This window comes from Tiliqua scincoides, chromosome 1, assembly GCF_035046505.1.
Source record: "Tiliqua scincoides isolate rTilSci1 chromosome 1, rTilSci1.hap2, whole genome shotgun sequence".
Lineage (NCBI taxonomy): Eukaryota > Metazoa > Chordata > Lepidosauria > Squamata > Scincidae > Tiliqua > Tiliqua scincoides.
The window spans coordinates 265,470,784-265,483,806 of NC_089821.1; the positions used below are offsets into that span (position 1 = coordinate 265,470,784).

General features: G+C 41.4%; 1 protein-coding gene across 1 annotated transcript in view; it reads left to right on the forward strand.

Moving 5' to 3' along the window:
* Positions 1 to 13,023, forward strand: part of BUB1 (BUB1 mitotic checkpoint serine/threonine kinase) — a 32,532-nt gene that overhangs the window by 13,915 nt on the left and 5,594 nt on the right. Inside the window, exons 11-18 of the mRNA XM_066623613.1 lie at positions 741 to 793; positions 1,907 to 2,041; positions 3,690 to 3,791; positions 4,542 to 4,623; positions 7,769 to 7,850; positions 7,987 to 8,164; positions 9,394 to 9,531; positions 10,517 to 10,632. Coding sequence (XP_066479710.1) covers positions 741 to 793; positions 1,907 to 2,041; positions 3,690 to 3,791; positions 4,542 to 4,623; positions 7,769 to 7,850; positions 7,987 to 8,164; positions 9,394 to 9,531; positions 10,517 to 10,632 — 886 coding nt within the window. The remainder of the gene's footprint in view (positions 1 to 740; positions 794 to 1,906; positions 2,042 to 3,689; positions 3,792 to 4,541; positions 4,624 to 7,768; positions 7,851 to 7,986; positions 8,165 to 9,393; positions 9,532 to 10,516; positions 10,633 to 13,023) is intronic.

Consider the following 13,023-nt stretch of genomic DNA (forward strand, 5'->3'; position numbering starts at 1 on the left):
CTATATTCCTGATGCCTTTTTGCTCAAGTCTTGCTCACAGAAGCCTCTCGGGTATGAAGTGTCTGTAAGTGGTAATAAGATCACGTCCACCCCAATCCCAGGGTACATAAGGTGCAATACTGCACATGTAGAGATCAGTGTGTGGCATTGGTTTGTATAATACACTCACTGTCTACCAGTCCTATGGGATGAAAGATATGCAGGTGCTGGCCCCTCCTCTCACATCTGGGGAAATTTGGGACATCTTCTTGTCCCAATTGGGTGGTTTATCCGATCTGCCCCTCTATGCACTGTGATGTTTGCGCGGATGCAAGGGAAGAGGCCAGAATGTGCATACTTCATGAGCAAGCATATCCTTTCCAGTGTGGAACCAGCTGGACATTTAAAGTGTTATCCAAGCCACTCCTAATTCACTGTGCAATTTTAAGGAATCCACTGTCCCTGGTGGAAGGATATAATTCCATTCCTCCATTGCACATAAGCAGTATGTGCTGGAAGCTTGCTTGAATAGACAGAACTAGTCTCTTGTAAACAGTCTGAAATTTGTCAGTACCACTTAAATGTTAAAATGGTATTTGTAACACTCTTCTCCTATTTTAATATCTATACTTTGGTTTTTTTAATGCATTGAATGTTATAATGTTGGTCAGTTTTCTGTATCCTCTTTATCCTTGTAAGAATTAGCTTGTCGTCAATTGGAACTGATGTTGGAGAACTCACGTGTTGGCTTTTCTGTGCAGGAACTTGGAAATTTCCAGTCACAAATCGCAGCACTCCACAGAACTGAGAGATGGTAATTATCTTCATAATACTCAGTGGACCATGTAACATGGCAAGCTATTGATGTAAATCAGGATGTTCAACTTCTGTAGTGGGACTGCTCTGTTCTCCAGACTGTTAGCGGTAGCTGGAGTGAGGCCTCTACCAGGTGGAAACTTTCAGTAAGATTCCACAGTCATAACATAATGGAGATGGTATCATTTGTTTTCTTTAACATCCTAACTGGATCTACCTGAATCAAGTGACTGAATTATGAAACCAATATGATCTGTTAGTTGCTGTTGCTGGGGGAGGGTCCTTCTGTCCAAGAGGTTGGACATTCAGGTGTTAGACTACGAGCTTCTGTTTTTTTTTGTATTTGTCCATCTCATGCCTCAAAACTTGTGAACATCTCTAGGTGGGTCTGACCTTTCAGGGGGAAGCATTGATGTCCAGAAGACTTTACTAACTTCATTGATGCTTTTTGCAAAGTATTTTCAGTAATTTAACTTCATTATTCTAGAAACCCAAAATACTTTTAATAATAGAAATATGCAGTTTTATAGGTTTCTTCTTCTTCTTCTTCTTCTTCTTCTTCTTCTTCTTCTTATTAAAAGTATTTATATACCGCTTTTCAACTAAAAGTTCACAAAGCAGTTTACAGAGAAAAATCAAATAACTAAATGGCTCCCTGTCCCAAAAGGGCTCACAATCTAAAAAGATGCAAAAGAACACCAGCAGACAGCCACTATAACAGCCACTATAACTGCTGGGGTGATAATAAATCATCATCTGTTAGTCCCTTCATTGCTGAGTTCCTTCATAGCAAGACAGTGGTCTGGGTTTTTTTAGTAGGATTTATAGTCTGTTCTGAAGTAACATTGGACACTGAAAAATACAATTTAAATATTTAAGGTTATTATTAGGAGTGTCAACAGATGCACATCTAAAATATGATCTTGTTGCCCTTTGTTTCAGTGTTATGATTAATTTCAGTAGAAAAAAGAGCATGCAGATGTAATGCATTATTATTAAGGATGTTTATATTCCAAGTTTCAACCAAAAGTGGTTCACAAAGCCATTATCAAATTTCATAATTCAAAACATGCATTTTATTGACTGCTTCTTATGATGCTTTTTTGTATAGTTTTAGCTTCAGGTAGTGGAAGTACTTCTGTTATCTTTGAACATCATCAGGCTACCCCAAATACATCAAGAATTATGCAAGCAACTCCATCTAAAATGCAGCCATCTCCTACTGTCAACACACAAGAGGCTTTGGGTAAGTATATGATACCATAAAAAAGAGGTGTACATAAAATCTTTCCTCCTGTTTAATAAAACCTGAAGCATGCTGCAGATTGTAACCTAAGCTGACTTTAAGTGGATGTCTGTTCTGTTTGAGCGAGTAGCTCCCTTATGACATACTGTACATAGGGACCTAGGCAAGAAAAGCTAGTAACTTGGGGTTTATATCTGTGGGTTGAAACTCTCCCCGCCCCTCCAAAATCCACAAGGGTGGTTACCTCTTTTCTGGTAGGCCTTGGCAGGAAACAAAATCAGGGTTTTATTCTCTTACTGTGAACATAGTCAGAAGCAATAGGTTTTACTAACTGATACTGGCTTCCAGATTCTAAAACCAATAAAATAAAGGCAGTGGTAGATTTGACTCTGTTAAACAGTGGCTTATTTACATAATAGAACAATCATTTAGATACTGATATTTAAGGAGCAGAGAAAACTACTAAGAAAAACCACATCTGGCAGGATTATATTTAAAACATTAATATAGCTGTTCATCTGTTCACAAAACTCCCAAGGCATCTTACAACAGTTATTAACACCATTGCCTGGCACTGGTAAGGTATCAGGATTGGGTGTAGGCAAAGCTCCGTAAAGGAGGGCATTTCCCATGTAGGGCATAACAACTGAAGAGTTCATTTCTCTGATCACCACCCACCTAATGTTAGCAGGTGAGGAGGACTGTGGTGATGGCAGCTATTAACTAACTAGATGACGTTAAAAGAGAGATAAAATCATGTATGACGAGTCCATTGGTGTCTACCCGCCATGATGGCTATATGCTGTTTCCACATTCAGAGGCAATATGCTTCTGAATAGCAGGTGCTGATAATCATTTGTGTGAGGGGACTGTACCTACATGTCCTGCTTGTGGATTGCCCTTGGGCATTTGCTTGGCCACTGCAGGATACTGGATTAGGTAGACCTTTGCCCTGATCCATTAGGGCTGCTCTTACATCCTTATGACTTAATGGGTTTGGAAATAGCTTTCTAACTGTAATTGCATTGTGCATCCTAGATTCACAATTTCAGTTTGTGTTGTGTGTGCTAGTTCAACCCATAGTATGTTCTAAAGTAGACTGCGTAGGTGGTATCTGCAACATAACCATAGTCATTTTTAGGGGCCCTGGGTTACCACCCCTCTCCATCATTCAACTTCCTCCTTTCCTTGGAGACAGAAGACACACAGTTTATCAGTTAAGTGAACCTTGCTTAACCTAGCTCACAGATGGTTGTGTGGATGTGGTGGGGACTGTATCTATGTGGGTCTGTGCTCCACATAGGAAGGGCAGGATAAAATAATTCTCACTGATCTTGATTCTTTGGGGAAAATGGTTTAACTGGCTTCTGTTCATCACAGGAAAGGGAAATCCAGGCATTTTTAGTTGGCATGTTTGAAGCATTCAAAGCTGCTTTATACCAAACATTACGTCCCTCCACCATGCCTGGTACCATCCCCTCTGACTGGCCATGGATGGAACTTTCCTTTGCTACCTGAGATTCTTCTGTAACCAGGCATTGGGCCTGGAGCCTTCTGCCTGCAAAATGTGTTCTCTGCCACTCCTTTCATGAATATGGACACCAATTCCGTTGTCTCTTGTAAAGAGATCTCACCTTTGTCTTGTTAGGTTTCATCATGGATGCATTTCAAACATCATCGTCATTCAAAGATACAACCATGCTATCAGAAGAAGAGAAGGATGAATTTGAGGCTTACTGTAGAAATCAAGGTAGGCATCACTAGCCACAGATGCCACATAAACAAAGAATGTGTTCCGTAGCCTTGCATATTCTATTTGCTGACAACTTACCTTGTGTTCACCCACACTTTCCCTTGATCTTTCAGTTCTACTCCTAAATGGACTCCTACTGTGGCAGCTTCATTGGACAAAATGACTGTGCTACTTCTACATTTTCAAAGTTCTTCCTAGGCTTGATAAATACTTGTGTGTGTCTTTCAGCCCTGTACTGGTGAAAAACTATTGCCCCGGGGAACTAGACTAATTTCCAGGTTATTCAGGAAAATTAGAAGACTAAATTCCAATTTATTCAGAATAAAATCCTGGCTGAAAATGCCATTATAATAAGCAGAATGTATGCAGTATTTGTCATAATTGTGACCCAGGGAAATGACACTTGTTATATACTGACTAGGGCCAGTGTACTGATTAAGGTTTTGGGCTAGAAGATCCTGGTTCAAGTTGCCACCCAGACATGAAGCTCACTGAACTAGTTGCCACCTCCCAGACTAATTTACCTCATAGGCTTGTTGTGTTTGGAGGGGGGGAAGGGTTAAAAGGTGCCCAGGGCCTCAGAGTAAAAATGGGGATAAAAATATAATAAATTTCCTACCCAGTTCAGAATTATCTCTGAGCCCTTTTAGATATTGTGTGAAAGTTGTTTTAAGCCCTCGTTGCTCCTCTTCCTAGTAAGAGAAGAGTCAAAGCTCTGTATCTGTTTCCCCTGCTTGTCCTTTTTAGGGTCACATGGGGCTCCTGCCCCCAAGGCTACTGTTCCTGCGGGGCCACCTGCTTTTACAATCTTTGAAGATGAGAACGCAATGTAAGTTGAAGTTGTAAAAGACTTGTATGAAAGGGGGTCATGGCACACCATATAGTAGTCTTCAGTTGCCTCCTCACAATCAGGTTTGGATGTTTTGAATTTTAAAGAGAACACAGAGGCAAGGTCAGACAAGTTATGGAGAGTAGCTAGATATAAAGCCTATATCACATGCAGCAGATACTTGCCTATAAATCACTCTCACAAGTGCAGGATTTGAGCCAAAAATCATGGAATTTTATGACCCTTGGATAAGTTGAGGTTAAACTTGGGGGGGGGGGTACCTGACTATAATTTTGTCTGAACCATTAATCAAATCCTTTAAGATGCCTGATGTGTTAAACCCGAGGCTCTACACAGAACACATTACTGGGAGAGTGCAATTCAATTCACAGCAGTGAGACAAGCAACAAAGAATGACTGTGAGCAAGTGCAGCTCACATAGTTGCAACCCTACTGCAAGAAGCAGACTCAACCCTATACTCAGAAGTAGACCCATTGCTTTCCATGGGTGGTATTCTTAAGTAATGGTGTATGGATTTGTAGCCTGGGACTTTGTTTCAGATGGAAATGAGGATTACATCCTAGGGTTTTAAAACCCAGACCCCTAAACTGAAGGATGTGTGAAATTCTTTGAAAATGACTTACCAGGAATGTTCTGAAGCAGCAGCAAAAAGAAAAAAGAGGCATTTTATCTTCTCCAAGCTGGAAAGGAGTTGAAGGTGCTTATGAAAGTTGTAGGCTTAGTGAGGAGTACAATGCCGCACTTCCATAGCAGCAACTCTCATAAAGACTACAGTTCCCATGTGCCTTCATTTTTCTTCCTGTTTGGAGAAGAAGCTAAAATGGCTGCCTCTGAATACCATAATCACTAGTGAAAATTCTCCTTTTTCCTCCATCCCTGTGTCCTGTTTCTCAGTCCAGTTCTACCCTGCATTTCACCAGACAGCTGCTAAGCTTCCCAGAAGCTTCTGCTTTATTCACTGTTTTAACACTGTGTATAAGTTGACCCAGGTTTTCAGGGTCAGTTTAGACATAATTTTTTGACTTATAGGCAAGTATAGTAAGCAGCTTTGGGCAACTGAAGAATGGAAAGGCAAAGCATAAATGCCTACAATAAATGTATCATTGGAGCCTCCTTTTGTTGTGGGGGCAAACTGGCTAGCAACAGTTCTGTATGTCATTCCACGTAAACAAGTGCTGGGGGGGCCCTGAAATTTTGCTTGTATCACTGTTTATTGTAGCATTAATATACCAACATGCACACTCCTCGGTTATCAGTGGTGTTGGAATTCTGTCACACACTGCAGTCACTCACCTATAAGTCGACCCCACAGATAAGTCAAGGGAAGACTGAGCCAACAATCATGGAATTGTGACCCTCGGATAAATTGGGGATTAAACTTAGGGGGGTGTCTGACTATCGTTTTGTCTGGTTTTACCCAAGGCCAGATCCTGAAAAATAACCTGCCACTAATTGTTACCTAAGAACTGTAGTCTCTAATTTATTAAAAACATAGTAAAAGATCATAAGATACATTTTTATTCTTTTTTAAATTCTGGTCTTCACCACCTTTTTGTAAGCGCTATCAGAGTAAGTGCACTGTAAACAACATACCAGTAAAACAGTAGTTCCCAACCTGGTATTCATGTACTCCCAGGGACACTCAACAGGACCTGTAGGGGTACTTGAAAAAGAATGGAATAATGGCAGATAAAGGCAGGTCGTGCTCCAGAATGCTTTGCAGGGCCAGCAAGGCAGGAAGGAAAGTAGCTAGTTGACTGTGAAAGCTCCACCAATAGCTAGTTTTTGGTGATCAATTCATGTATGAAACAGTGATTGAAAACCAGAATAGTAAAAAAGCTGAAACATAATATGGAAAGTGATCAATCAGCCAGAATTTCTCAGCATACTTCTTGTGCAAAACAGTGCAAAGCCAGAGCCTTCTGTTCTTCAAACAGATGAAAAGAGAAAACACTGTAATAAATACATGAAGTCTTGGTTTTCATATGGGGGAGATGACGGCTTGTATTATTAATTACAAACATTTTGCTAATAGGAAGAGTACAATTTATGGAAATGGGCTGCCAAGGGATATGCAAGTGAAAAAGGTTGGGAACCACTGCAGGAGAACCAAGAATCAAATCCACCTTTAAGGTGTCTGGTGTGTTAAGCCAGAAGCTCTACGTACAACATACAACCCATAACACATAACTGGGAGTGTGCAATTCAATTCACAGCAGAGAGATGCAGCTGCATATATTTGCAGCCCTTTTTACTCAGAAGTAGACCCACTGCTTTCCATGGGTGTTATTCTTAGGTAATGCTGCACTGAATTGTAGCCTGGGAAGGAGGGTCCCATCCTGGTGTTTCAAAAAACAGACCTGCTTTGGAAACATTTGCCAAGCAGAACCAGGCTGCAGCAGAAGGAAGGAGATTAAAAGGTTAACTTTGGCTGGAATTTCCCAGTTGCGGTAGAAACGATCTCTACCCTGCCTGCCTGCTGCTTGAGAAACTTGCCACCTGCCCACCTGCTACTTGAGAAACGAAACTGTTCAGAATTGAAAGGCTCTGCCCTCTGATTGACCCGGAGATCAGGCGAAGTAAATTGGAGCTTGATTACTTGGCAAAAATTTGACGTACTATATGTGAGTATCTGTGGTAGTTTGCAGGAAAGATTTCCTGAAGACGATTGCAGTCTTGGGCCAACAGGCCTCTGCAAGTTGCCTCATCTGAATAATAATAATAATAATAATAATACAGGTATTTATATATCGCCTTTCTTGGTCTTTATTCAAGACTTTATTCAAGGCGGTTTACATAGGCAGGCTTATTTAAATCCCCATAGGGATTTTTACAATTGAAAGAAGGTTCTATCTTTCAAGAACCACAACATTCAGATGTTTCGTTCTGATCTGGCTTCACATTCTGGCCTCCATCCTCCCACGCTCAGAGCAGATGGAATAGCTCGGCTTCAGCTTGTCAGCTGCTTCAAGGTCGCACGGTGCCGGTGGCCTCAAACTGGCGACCTTGTGGATGTTATCTTCAGGCAGAGGGAGGCTCTACCCTCTAGACCAGACCTCCTCCCCCCAAGAGGCCTACTCTGGGTCTGAAGAGACCTACTCTGAACTGAATCTCTTTTTTTAGGGTTCCTCAGCCACACCCAAAACCAGCAGCAGTCAAAGTCTTGGGAGAGCGTCCCATGGTAGGTTATGCTGCCAGATCAGAAGTAAGTGAATGGTTTTTATATTGGAGGCATATTAGCATTGATAATAATGGTGCTCTTCAATGACTGCCAGTCTGAGCAGCAGCATTTTCTGAGACTTTTTGAGAAAAGTCTGCCTGTGTTCTGTGGTGGTCTTTAGGAGGAAAATCAACCAGCTGAGACCTTGACAAGCGACTGCACCATCTGGGCCATGCCCTGCAACAAAACCCTGGCTCAGAGTCCAAACAGCACAAGAGAGTTTGCTCCTGCTGCCTGCCTCACTTCCACACCCTTCAACTCCATTCCAGTTCATACTGGTCAAATGACGCAGAATAAAGGTAGAACAATGCACTAGGAATAGTGCATCTCTGTGCATGAGAGCTGAATCTATACTGTATATTTCTTGAATTTCTCCAATGGTAAAGGTTATTCTCCCAATTGCTTAGAGAGCTGAACTAGGTAAATTAGCCTAGACTTGTCTCAGTAAAGAGGAGGTCCTGGCCTCTTCACTGAAACAGGGTTCTCTGCAGAACTCCTGTTACGGCTTTCTAAATTATCATCTGGCAGTATAGCTGTAGCTGGACAAACTCCACCCTCTTTCTCAATCCATCCCTTTATCTTCATTTATTTCATGTGTATAACTTTTCAGTACATAGTATCTCTGTTAATGATATAGGCTTTCCCCAACTTATGTAAGCCTTGACTTACATAACTTCTATTTTTCATAAAGTTTGGGCTGTCTGCCATCTCAGTGCATTGTCTGTATCTATAACATCCTCTCAGGTGGGAAACGTCAGGAACAGTTGAGGGGGGCTAGAAGAAGCACTTGCCACTGTGTATACAAAACTGGGATTGCTCCCAGCATGCTCCACCTTTCCTCCTTTGTCTAAAGAGCCTGCATAGAGGGAAGAGTGAGATTGCTGCATTCTGGAGTGCAGCAATCCTGCCCCTTCCTCCATGCAGGCTCTTTAAATAAAAGAGGAAATGCATAGCATGCTGGGAGCAATACCAGCTTTGTTTACACAGTGTCGAGTGTGGGTAGCTCAACTTACAGTCCAGAACCAGAACAGTCCATTCCAAAGGAGTCCGCTTCCCCCCCCCCAAAAAAAAAGCAGTGGGTCGACATTATAGGATAAAGCCCCTTAGCACCAGAGAGAAGAAAGCTGGGAAAATAAAAAGGACTGTGCATGGTGCTGAAGTAACATAAGAGTAAGTGCCAGGGGGTCCTCCTGGGAAAGATGTTCCCTAAAGGGGCACCACAAGGCCTTCTGCCTGTTTGGTACTTCCCCATCAGACAGTGGTAGTCTTTCCAGTAGCTCACTGTGTAAGGCTTTCGAGATGAGCACACTTGGAAATAAATGGAAGGCAGTGTTGTTTCAGTATTGATTAAATGTTCCCAACTTAAGATGTACAGGTTAATTCATAGCATGAATTCAAATCCTGAACTTCCATGAAGGGTTGTACAGTTTTTTTGTTTAGGCTTTGCTTTTCCTGTGCTCATCCTGCTGCCAATGTGTGAGTCTTGTCTTTATGTTGATGACTTGCTAACCATCGTTTTCTTGTGCAGTCATTGAGAACCCTTGGGACTACAACTTAATCCACCAGCTTCTGTCTGGGCTGAGCAAAGGGATAAGTGCCTATTCAAATACATTTGAATGGAGGTCGAGTCTTCCAGTTCTCAAACCAAAATCTGAACTCAAATTAGGTAAGACATGTGTCCTGTTCTTATTTTTGTTTTTGTACTTTTTTCCTATATGATGTACATAGTGAATGTTCTGCCCATAGATGCCAGTTTAGACTCATTGGGCACTGTCCAGAGATCAAAAGAGAATATTAGGTTCGAATTTAGTCTTTTTTGCATTCTACAAGAACAGTGTGGATTTTGTTTTATTTTACTCCAAGTACATTTCTTGATGGTTTTTGTGTGAATAGCCAAGCATATATAGCTACTTGACTTTCATAATATTAAAGTTATCAGTACTGTGCATATTTTTCAGAAAAAGCATAGAATGCATTAAAGGCACAGAACTCGGAGATCTTACCTTTCATGTTTCTCTTGTCCATATGCCTACTGAGGTACATTTGGAAGCAAGACATTGATGCTTGCTGCAATCTCAGAAACCAGAGGGGTGGCTGAGTAAGATTTCCAGAGAATGGGGGATGTGATTAGCAGAAGCAGTAGCCAACACAGTTGAAGCATTCAGGAAGACCTTTAGAGAATGGAATACTGGGCTGCAATGAGGAAGATAAAGTTGAACAGGGGCAAATGTAAGGTTCTGCAGTTAGGCAAAAATAACCAAAGATGCAGGTACGGAATGGAAGATACCTGGCTTGGCAGCACAACATGTGAGAGGGATCTCACAGTTGCAGTGGATCACAAGATGAATGAGTCAGCAGTGTGATGCAGCTGCAAAGAAGGCCAACACAATTTTAGCCTGAATCAGTAGAGCTATCGTATGGAACTGATTTCCAAGGGAGGGGGTGGATTCTCCCTCCCTGGAGATCTTCAAGCATGGGCTCAGCAGGCACCTGCTGGTAATACTAGTCTAGCAAGACTTTCTGCTGCAGCCAGGAGTTGGGCTAGATGACCTTCTAACTCTGATTCTGTCTTTTAAACTGAATAATTTTTGCCCAATTCTAACCTAAGTTTCTCTTTTTTGTCTGCGCTGCTTATTCTGAAATGACATCAGCATCCACATCCTTCCATGTTGACAGTTTGCTTGGAAAAGGATCTTTTGCACTTGTCTATCAAGCTTCTGTCCTTGACATGGAGAACACAAAAAATAATCGGAAAGTCATACTAAAAGTAAGTAGGTTTGGTTCTAGTGTTGCAGTTGTTTAAAGTGCTAAGGTAATAGGGCGTCATGTGGGAGAGTAGGTGTGTCTTGGGTATATAAAGTATCTAGTAGCAAGCTAAATATGAATCTGAAGTCATAGAAAGTGCTCACCTTGATTTATTCAAGAAAAGATAAGGGAACAAAAAAATCCCAATATACCAGTGGTACTCAAACTTTTCCAGCCAGTGGCTCCCTTGAGCCCCGTTGCTGTTGGCCATGACTCCCCATCATGTTCCTGAGGGCTGGAAGTGACATCATTAAACAGGAAGTGGCCAGAAATATTAACTATATTAAATATATTATATTATATTTATTATAATAATATTAAATATTAAATATATATTAACTATATAATATTAATTATATTAATCATATCATTAATTAAATGCAGATCTTAAAAATATTTTAATACACAGCAATATACATGCTTTATAAATGATCAGCTGCTGATCAGTGTTGGAGACAGGATGCTGGCGTAGGTAGATTTTGTCATTTTTTTAAAAACTTTGTAAGCATAACAATAGAATTGTTTTATCAAATGAACATTGTGAACAACCAGTCTGACCAACATTACGCGCACACACACCCCCCATGGACCCCGATCCAACTAGTTATTTCTCCCATTCTCCTTGGATAGGATTGAACCCTTTATTAATTTAATGAAATTAAATTTTTCCAGCAGCTGGTGGGGAAAACAAAAATAAACCATGAAAATATATCAGAGCTGATAAGGGTTTGGTTAGGAAGCTGATTTGTCTCCTATACTAGGAGATGCACAGCTCAAGCCTATGCTTGTCTACTCAGAAGAAAGTCCCATTAGAGTCAGTGGGGCTTACTCCCAGGAAAGTGTGGATGATTGGGCTGGCAATCACTTCATCAATGGCTGATAAGTATTCCCTTCAAATAGCAAGATTCATCACTTTAAAAATACAGCCTTTCCTCTTCAGTTAAACAAGATTAATAAATCACTTTAAAACCAGTACCCTTTTTCTGCTCCTGGCCAAGTAAAGTGTGTGCTTCTCTCTCTCCCCTCCCCCTTTGCCAACTGCATGGAAGCAACTTTAAGACCCCTGGTGACTGGTAAAATAGGAAGCGTTTTATTTGGGGAGGGGGAGGAAAGTGGGAAGGTTTGGAGATTGAAAGGGGGAGTGGAAGAGGGAGGGGGTTGAAAAGAGAGATTTCACTAGTTGGAGTGAATTTGACCAAGATTTGACCAAGTTGGAGGCAGAGGTCCCACTTGATAGTATTCTGTCCTGACTCTACAAAGATGTGTAACAATCTGTAGAAGCAGTTCTGTCTTCATTTATGCTTCGTATGAGTAATAAACTGACAAATTCAGTAATACAGTGATATTATTCATTTATTCAATATCAGATTTAGTATAATATTAAATGGACATATTCTAAGTGGATAAGAGCTGTTGACCAATGGGTTCCTAATTTTAGTCACACTCATTTTGGATGTTGACTGAAAGGTTGGTGGTTCAAGCCCACCCAACGACAAGTTTGTATTTGGCCCCTCTCTGCTCTGGCTCCTGGGACATTAAAGAGTTCTAGCCCAAGAAGGCAGAGCGTAGAGGCCACACCATCAAAACACTCTTGCTCCATACCAACCAACAGAAAACACTGCAAGTAGACCATGCCTGCCTCCTCCCCTGCTTGGCATTAAAAAAAGCTCAGTAGTCCTCTGGCAGCTGCCAAAAAGTGGACTTGTTAGGAATACGCAGCTATACAGGGTGACCCAAAAGTAGGTGGACAGTAGGTGGAATAAATGTTATCATTTACTGTCCACCTACTTTTGTGTCATCCTGTATTTGCAAATAACACTTTTGGAGCTAATGGGTTGAGCTTACTTCCATTGATTTCACAATGGAGGGGGAAGGAATCAACCATAGCAGAATCACACTTCATAGCAATGGTTAAAAATCAGGACTTGGCGGTGGGGAGGGGGAGATGTAAGAAGTAGTTGCGCTACCTGTAGACATTTGGGAATTGGATGAGGATTAATAAACTGAAATTAAATTTGGACAAAGTCTGTTTTGTCGTCTTGGTTTGGAGGTCCATGATGCAGGTGGTTAACCATCGACCTGTTCTGAATGGAGTTCCACACTCTCTGCAGGAGCAGGTGCACAACTTGGGCTACTGCTAGATCATTAGGTGGCTAGGGAGGTTTTTGCCCAGCTTTGGCTAGTGCGCCTGTTGTGACTGTACCTGAGTCCATTGGACCTGGTCATGGTGGCAACATCTTGGTTAGATAGTATGGAGCTGCCCTTGAAGATGGTCTGGAAACTGCAATTAGAGCAGAATGTGGCAGCTTAGGTTACATTAGGGATTATGTGCTGTCAAATATGCCTCCCTGTC